Consider the following 10,000-nt stretch of genomic DNA (forward strand, 5'->3'; position numbering starts at 1 on the left):
TATTATCATCATTATTATCATCATTATTATCATCATTATTATCATCATTATTATCATCATTATTATCATCATTATTATCATCATTATTATCATCATTATTATCATCATTATTATCATCATTATTATCATCATTATTATCATCATTATTATCATCATTATTATCATCATTATTATCATCATTATTATCATCATTATTATCATCATTATTATCATCATTATTATCATCATTATTATCATCATTATTATCATCATTATTATCATCATTATTATCATCATTATTATCATCATTATTATCATCATTATTATCATCATTATTATCATCATTATTATCATCATTATTATCATCATTATTATCATCATTATTATCATCATTATTATCATCATTATTATCATCATTATTATCATCATTATTATCATCATTATTATCATCATTATTATCATCATTATTATCATCATTATTATCATCATTATTATCATCATTATTATCATCATTATTATCATCATTATTATCATCATTATTATCATCATTATTATCATCATTATTATCATCATTATTATCATCATTATTATCATCATTATTATCATCATTATTATCATCATTATTATCATCATTATTATCATCATTATTATCATCATTATTATCATCATTATTATCATCATTATTATCATCATTATTATCATCATTATTATCATCATTATTATCATCATTATTATCATCATTATTATCATCATTATTATCATCATTATTATCATCATTATTATCATCATTATTATCATCATTATTATCATCATTATTATCATCATTATTATCATCATTATTATCATCATTATTATCATCATTATTATCATCATTATTATCATCATTATTATCATCATTATTATCATCATTATTATCATCATTATTATCATCATTATTATCATCATTATTATCATCATTATTATCATCATTATTATCATCATTATTATCATCATTATTATCATCATTATTATCATCATTATTATCATCATTATTATCATCATTATTATCATCATTATTATCATCATTATTATCATCATTATTATCATCATTATTATCATCATTATTATCATCATTATTATCATCATTATTATCATCATTATTATCATCATTATTATCATCATTATTATCATCATTATTATCATCATTATTATCATCATTATTATCATCATTATTATCATCATTATTATCATCATTATTATCATCATTATTATCATCATTATTATCATCATTATTATCATCATTATTATCATCATTATTATCATCATTATTATCATCATTATTATCATCATTATTATCATCATTATTATCATCATTATTATCATCATTATTATCATCATTATTATCATCATTATTATCATCATTATTATCATCATTATTATCATCATTATTATCATCATTATTATCATCATTATTATCATCATTATTATCATCATTATTATCATCATTATTATCATCATTATTATCATCATTATTATCATCATTATTATCATCATTATTATCATCATTATTATCATCATTATTATCATCATTATTATCATCATTATTATCATCATTATTATCATCATTATTATCATCATTATTATCATCATTATTATCATCATTATTATCATCATTATTATCATCATTATTATCATCATTATTATCATCATTATTATCATCATTATTATCATCATTATTATCATCATTATTATCATCATTATTATCATCATTATTATCATCATTATTATCATCATTATTATCATCATTATTATCATCATTATTATCATCATTATTATCATCATTATTATCATCATTATTATCATCATTATTATCATCATTATTATCATCATTATTATCATCATTATTATCATCATTATTATCATCATTATTATCATCATTATTATCATCATTATTATCATCATTATTATCATCATTATTATCATCATTATTATCATCATTATTATCATCATTATTATCATCATTATTATCATCATTATTATCATCATTATTATCATCATTATTATCATCATTATTATCATCATTATTATCATCATTATTATCATCATTATTATCATCATTATTATCATCATTATTATCATCATTATTATCATCATTATTATCATCATTATTATCATCATTATTATCATCATTATTATCATCATTATTATCATCATTATTATCATCATTATTATCATCATTATTATCATCATTATTATCATCATTATTATCATCATTATTATCATCATTATTATCATCATTATTATCATCATTATTATCATCATTATTATCATCATTATTATCATCATTATTATCATCATTATTATCATCATTATTATCATCATTATTATCATCATTATTATCATCATTATTATCATCATTATTATCATCATTATTATCATCATTATTATCATCATTATTATCATCATTATTATCATCATTATTATCATCATTATTATCATCATTATTATCATCATTATTATCATCATTATTATCATCATTATTATCATCATTATTATCATCATTATTATCATCATTATTATCATCATTATTATCATCATTATTATCATCATTATTATCATCATTATTATCATCATTATTATCATCATTATTATCATCATTATTATCATCATTATTATCATCATTATTATCATCATTATTATCATCATTATTATCATCATTATTATCATCATTATTATCATCATTATTATCATCATTATTATCATCATTATTATCATCATTATTATCATCATTATTATCATCATTATTATCATCATTATTATCATCATTATTATCATCTTGAAAGACTTAGAAGCCTATTTGTAGTGTGTGATCTTCGCCTTCCTTTCCCTTTGTTTCTCTTACTTGAATCAAATATGGTTTCCTACACACTGGTATAACACAGCACTACTTCAAAGGCTTTGTGTGGGGGAAGACTTTGCTTATTGTGTGTTTGAAGTGATTGGTCTTCAGGAATGACAAAACACCATACCGTGACAATGAAACGGCAAAAGAAAAAACACTATATACAAAGGACTATTGAATGATGAGACCAACTTCCGTGTATAGTGTCTTTTCTTCCCGCCCTTCGATTTTCTTTACAGTCTCTCACACACAGCTCTGGTCTTTGTATACACGCCTCCTGAACTAACCTTGCCACTGCATCTTGGCTACTACCATTGCTACCTATTGCAAGGGTCTACTAGAATTATTAGGAAACGACTTTTCATAGTAGATGTTGCTTTGACCCTCCCTATTTTTCCCAGACACTTTCTGCCAAAAAGTGATCGTTAGTATCTTTTTCGAAAATTTAGATGTTGAATTTTTTTTTTTTTTTAATGAGCAGTCAAATAGTGTCAATTCAAAACGGATTTACATATACGGGTTTACTAATTGTTATTTCTTTTCTCTCTCTCACCTTTCCTTTTCTTGGCGTCTGCATAAAATACAGCATTTACTGGGAATACGCTCTCAATGTGCGTGTAGATGAGATAGTCTACGTTCACTGTCATCAACAAGGTAAGGAACACACGCTTCGTATGCCCCAGTTTTATCATGTTCTCCTTAGATATTTTTTAGGAATCAGGATAAGATGAGAAGGTAATTCTTAATCCTCTCTGAATTAGATTTTTATGCCTACAATTCAGTGATAAGATGGACGTAAACAGGATAAAGAAATAACCCATTTTTGTAATATATAAATGATGATGATAATGATTAATAGTCATTACTGTTTAAAGTTGATTGGCCGCCAAAACCAAAGAAGGTACCGTCCTAGCCCTTGCGAGGGAGTTCGGGTCACGATATGATATCGAAATCTAGCACAATAAAAATTAAGTGATAACACATCACGATACAAGAAACTGTATAACCCTCGACACATAAAAAACAAAACTTAAAAAATGAAAGAAAAGAACAATAGTAACAAAATCTCCCGTGCCGTGTCCTTCCCACCTAGGAGACTCCGGAGGCACCATCGTCCTCGTGGGGCAGGACGGGACGCAGCATCCCCCGATCCACTTTCCGAAGGGCGGCCACCTCCTAGCCTTCTTGTCCTGCTTGGAGAATGGCCTCCTGCCGCACGGGAGACTCGACCCGCCGTTGTGGTCGCAGAGGGGCAAAGGTCAGCCATCTGCGATTTTTCTTTTTTTTCTTTTTTTGTGTGTAGTATTTTTTGGTTTTATCGTTGTGTGATTCTTCATTTTGTTTAATGTTTTTAAAGATTATATAGATAAATATGATTTGATATTTTTTCTTTTCTTTTCTTTTCATTAAATGTTTCCTTCTCCTTCATGAGCAGGTGCTAGGGGGATTAATAGCCTTGACATTGTATTTCATGACTTTATTTTCAGGTATTTGTTTGTTTGTGGTAGTTTTTGTCTGATACATATTTTTTTTTTTTTTTTTTTTTTTTTTTTTTTTCAAAATTGTGAGCTTGGGTCAGTTACTATTATTCTGACTTCATCTTTCTTCCTAAATCGCTCTAATTAAGGTAGAGTAATAAGAGCCTTCCATCTCCTTGCAACATAGATTACTTGCAACTTGATATTACTTCAACCTTACAGGCAAAGTGTTCCCAAAACTCCGCCGAAAGGCTCGTGCACTCACCAGCAAACAGAGTGGAACAGACAGTGAAGATGAGGAAGCTACTGATTATGTCTTCAGGATCATCACAGCTCTGAAACCTGATCGCATTTGTAAGTTAAGGAGTTAATCTAATCTGTTGTTATGATCTTGGAAAACTTTTTTATTGAGTCCCAAATAACTGATTGTATGTATTTAAGCTTTCTTTTTCAATAGTTTTACTATATGTAGTAATGTAACCTTGTATTTTATTTCAAGTATGAAAATCTGTTTTGTTTATCATTATACTTTACTCTCTCATTTGACAGTTCAGTTCTATAATCCCATTGCTTCCATATTTTTTGTAATTTGATTACCACTTAAGAATTGTAAAAAGCACAATGCAGAAAGCAGGTTTTATAGGTTCTTTTTATCATTACTGTACTATAAGAACCTTCATCTGCTTAATATGACTCAAGGTATACCTTCAATCTCATTTGCTGGTGCACTAGGTGTTGTTTAACAATGAATTTGTAACCCAACAGCACACCTGGAACTGATGTCTCCACTTCTTCGTGGAGGCTCAGGCTGGCTACCACGTGTTCCCAAGCTCTCGTCTCACTCCTCATCTACCTCCTCCTCCAAATCACTAAGTCTTGGGGACTCTATGAGTGAAGTCCTACCCCCTCCTCCTACACCTAACCCCAGTGTGGATGTGCCTGCACCCCCACCAGAGCAAGTCAGTGTCAAGGGAACAAGTAATACTGCAACTGAAAAGAACAGGTAATTGGCTTGCAGGAATGTTTAAATACTTGTTGGTCTGTTGTTAGCATACCAGAAGATTCTTCCTTAGATCTTTCATTAATATTTATGACAATACTGGAATAAGACTTTGGGGTCATTTCTGAATCCTATTTATTTCACCCCATTTAATACTTTGAGATTCTGATATAGTGTACCTTATAACTGATAAATTTCTGTTTTCTAGTGATTCACTGGAGCTTCTGTGTGCCACAATGAAGCATCAAATAATTTCACGGGCATTTTATGGGTGGTTAGCCCATTGCCGACATCTCAGAACAGTTCGTACTCATTTGGCTGGCTTGGTGTTGCCATCAGCCTCGACACCACCACACAATCCTGGTGAGTTATTTATTATTTATCATTATTTCCAATTAGAAGTCATTCTATTGAAAGATGATTTTTGATATAGAATGTCAGTTTAGTGTCATCTTTAAAGATGGCAGAAAGAAATGTGACTGACTAAATTAGAGATCAACTTCCTTTGTTGCACCATGCATTTTATCATGATCTTTTCTTGTTTAAGAGTGGGAGGAAGGAGTGACGGAGGATGTGTGGAAGGCATTGCACATCGATGGTAGATTGACCAAGCAGGAGGAACTGCTTGCCCGGGTGTACCTTGGGGGCGTTTCTTCTCAGATCAGAAAGGAGGTGAGGAACAATGGACAGGGAAGAGAGATTATTAGTTTAGAAGAGATTATGTAGTATAAGATTATATGATTAGTAACAGAGATTACCCTTCTGTTAATAATCCTCCTTGTGCTTATTATTTCTATTAGTACCTCTTGATGTGCCTCTCCATTGAAATCCATGGACCTTTCACAGTTAATTTGTCAGCACTTACACCATTAAATTATTTTATCCGTTAACTCTTTCAAGAACCTTTGAATGTGATGATTTTCTGTTTACTTTTGCAATTTTTGTTATCAGGTTTGGCCTTATCTTCTTAATCATTATGACTTCGGAAGTTCTGTTGAGGAAAGGGAAGAACAGGACCGACGGGTGAGTTTTGTATTCCTGTGCATGCATATCTTATGCAAAAAAGAAAAAAAAAAAATCTGGAATATATTATTATTTCTTTTTTTAAGTGAATGTAAGTACAGCACAACAATGGACAGATCTTTAAACTGTGCAGTTCTCTCTTGCTTATAACACTCCTCTGTTCCACCCAGATCCGGCAGACTTATGAAACAACAATGTCTGAGTGGCTGGCTGTTGAAGCTATTGTGAGGCAGAGGGACAAGGAGATCATGGCAATGAACATGGCCAAATTGTCTTCTGAGTCACAAAATGGAGAAATACCTCTTGTAGGAAGAGACAGATCCCTCAGTAATGAGGTGAGGGTTAATGACTTCATAGGTGTAGGCCTAAGACATGGTGCTTATCAAAGCAAAGGTGTACTAGTATTAGTTGGAATATGGCTACCCAGGATTTATTTGAAGACTAAGTTTTTTTTATCAATTTTGAGAATATGTTAACTGAATGTGACCCCCCCCCACCCCTCTCCCAGGTATTTGAACCTGACACTCTCAGTATTGGGTCAGTAGACAATCCTGGTATCGTGCAAGAGGAAGATGAAGATCTTGATGACTTCAGTCATATAGAGAACAACCGAGATGCTGACAAGGAAAGCATTGACATTGATCCAGAAACCAGCCAGACTAATCACAATAATATGATTAATAACGAGCAAAATGATGAAGAAAGTGGAAGCAGCAAAGAGAAGACGCGACAAGAAAGTAAAGAGGATGACACAGCAGAAGTAACCAGCCCAGTAAGAATTTTCTTTTTTTTTCTTTTCTTTTTAAGATATTTTGATATGGACCCTAACTACATTCATGTTTCATATTAAAACAGAGTTAACCCATTGGATCTGGATGATTCACTGCCATCACGTGGCTCAAAATACCGGCATTAGATTGCTTAAGTGGCCATTCTGACAGGTGTGAGGCTTGTAGGCCAGGCGCAAGCAAACATTCATGTGTGGTGACAAGACTCCATGCCTCCCCTTTGCAATGTTATTTTCTCTTTTTCTGCATAATCTTTTTTAGCTTTTTTGCCATTTTCCCATGTCTATATTTGTCCTTTGCTTTCTTTATCCAGATGGTAATAGACTGTTATCCTTGCACAGACTCCATATCATCTCTCTAGGTAGTCTATAATTCAGTGCAGTAATAATAACAATAAGTAACATTTTGTTACTTGTGTCATTATGATTTTTTTTTCATAATATTCAGTTTTCTGTTATACAGTCTGCACCATCAGTCACAGCAGCCAGGAGTAGGATCCCTGAAGCCAGTTCTCTTCCAGTCGTGGCTTATGGATCATTCCTTCTACATTCAGTGGAAATAAGGCAAAAGCCCTTTCCTAAATGTTTTGTGTACTCATGGCAAGTCATTCCTGTTACCTTGGCCTTCAGCCAAAATGGTCACAACAAGAAGTTCATGTCACCCCGACCTACAGCCAAATTTTCCCTTGACGCCATGTTCACGTCACCCATCCCTCAAACCAAATTTTTTCATGGTGTGATGGCCACGTCATAGGGGTTAAGACCTCTGATGCTGCATAGTTGGATGCTGTAATCATATACATTTTGTACTTGAAGAATTTTGAGAAGAAGATTACAAATATTAAAAAAGACTTGATCTTAAAAAGATTTTTTGCTGACCTGCCTTTTTGTGATAGTGAACGGGACTACAAATAAGTATTTCTTATGACCTTTGTTGCTCCTTAGACATGTGTGGTGACTCCAGACGAGGGTGTTGTAGAGGGCACTGATGATGGTGTGGAAATGGACAGCTTGGGGGACTTTCCTGCGGCAAATGATTCCACAAATGGAACTCGTAAGTTGACATGCCATTATGGACTTCATCTTCAGTGAATGAAGATACAAAGCTTTGGGTACTGATATTTATTTACTGCAGTAGAGAATCACTATTATGATTATTTAGATCTAGGTTGATTTTTTCTCCAACACACACAATAGCTGTTCATATCTCTATGTTAAAGGCAGAGATGAACTAAGAGCAAAGTAAGTGAGGAGTTGAAGCTTATGATTGAAATGTTATTGTTTCCAATACTGGAAGCACAGAGCTCACTTTTGATTCATTATATTTATATACATAAATTGAGCATCAAACTTGTGTACAGTCATATTCAGCATCATACCAAAATTGCTGAAGTTTCATCAGTGTCAGATAATAAAGATATGACACATGGATAGTCATCTCAGACCGTTTAATCAGCATTCCTGTTGCAAAAGGCACCAGACACATAACAGAAATAACTCTCACTTACCTTGCCAAGTTTCCTGCCAGTTTGTTGTTGAGCCCAGTCCATTATCTCCTTCTTTTCTGTAGTTCATCTGATATCATTTTCAGTCTTATAGTTTGGACTAGAAGAAATTTTAGGTCGTGCTGACCCATATAGAGAATCGTTCATCCCAGAAGGCACTGTATAAACACCAACCTTACATTTGTTTTCAATTTGTTTTCTTACTGAAGTAGTCTCGGTGTTTTTGTGTGTATCTTTTTGTGTTTCCGTTCTTACAGCAGCCTGTGCTAGAGCCTCCTTCACCGAGGAGACATGTATTCCTCCCACAACCACCCCAGTTATAGTTAGCAAAGCCTCCCTTGACAGTGGCAGCCACTCTGACGTAGGTGTGTAGTCAATGTGTTTCTTATGACTGCTTGCTTTTTCTTATTTATATCATTGCTCTTGTGTACACATTGTGTATCCGGTCTGTGAGGAGAATAAAGAAGAAAAAAGGGGTTGGAACTCTTATTTTTTATATCCTTTATACTTCTGCTTTGCCAAACTGGTGTAGATATTTTGTATTTCTTGCCATTTGCTAAATTGTTTTTGTATAGAACTTTTCTACATGTACTAAAAATGTATGCTAAAAAGTGCAATATGAAAACTTAATCCTAATGCAGATGTATTCTTCTGTTCATAAGATACGGGGAGATAGATTGTATCATGCTTATTCCCTTTGATAAAGCAAATATCTTTTAGCATCCCTAAATATAGGAAATATAATAGAGAAACAATTGTATTAAGACTGCAAAGAAATGATGATATTAAAACTGCAATAATACGTAACTGATATTATACAAAATAGCATAGTGGTATGTTCTTTTTAACTTTGTTTTGGGCAATGGTACAGTGTATAGCTGGTATAGGTTTCTTCATGCATATACTGTATGTGTCACAGGGAGGTCAGTGAAGTAAGTATTATAAAAGGGTTTGTGACAGTTTTGTAAGATGTAATTTTCACCAATTATAATATGCTTTGTTATTATATTTATTGTAAACAATCATCAATGAATTAATTGGTTAAAGAAGGATTTTTTAAAGTTTGAAAGTACTGAATGCCACATCAATCGCTGATATAAAATAGCATGGCATTTAACTCTTTCCATATTGACTTTTTTAACATGTTGATTTTATTACTTCTTTTTGAAAATTCTTTTAAAAGAGCCTTGCTAGATTATCTTGTATATGTAAGCAAGTTATGGCTTAATTCTAACTGATAGTATATTTCTTTTAAAGTTCCATTTGTCTGTGTATAGTTATTGCTTTACTTGTTAGTATATGTCTAATTTCTTTATATTGTATTTTTTTTCTCTTCTCTTTTTCTTT

The 10,000-nt window shown here is 31.4% G+C and overlaps 1 protein-coding gene across 1 annotated transcript in view; it reads left to right on the plus strand.

Annotated features, from left to right (window-relative positions):
* LOC125046430 (small G protein signaling modulator 1-like) overlaps positions 1-10,000 on the plus strand; it is a 61,409-nt gene that overhangs the window by 41,740 nt on the left and 9,669 nt on the right. The window contains exons 9-19 of the mRNA XM_047644206.1: positions 3,447-3,514; positions 3,954-4,118; positions 4,561-4,692; positions 5,104-5,341; positions 5,547-5,701; positions 5,886-6,010; positions 6,290-6,361; positions 6,532-6,696; positions 6,870-7,133; positions 8,094-8,202; positions 8,911-9,018. Coding sequence (XP_047500162.1) covers positions 3,447-3,514; positions 3,954-4,118; positions 4,561-4,692; positions 5,104-5,341; positions 5,547-5,701; positions 5,886-6,010; positions 6,290-6,361; positions 6,532-6,696; positions 6,870-7,133; positions 8,094-8,202; positions 8,911-9,018 — 1,601 coding nt within the window. The remainder of the gene's footprint in view (positions 1-3,446; positions 3,515-3,953; positions 4,119-4,560; positions 4,693-5,103; positions 5,342-5,546; positions 5,702-5,885; positions 6,011-6,289; positions 6,362-6,531; positions 6,697-6,869; positions 7,134-8,093; positions 8,203-8,910; positions 9,019-10,000) is intronic.

The sequence above is a fragment of the Penaeus chinensis genome, chromosome 39 (genome assembly GCF_019202785.1).
Source record: "Penaeus chinensis breed Huanghai No. 1 chromosome 39, ASM1920278v2, whole genome shotgun sequence".
NCBI classification, from domain to species: domain Eukaryota; kingdom Metazoa; phylum Arthropoda; class Malacostraca; order Decapoda; family Penaeidae; genus Penaeus; species Penaeus chinensis.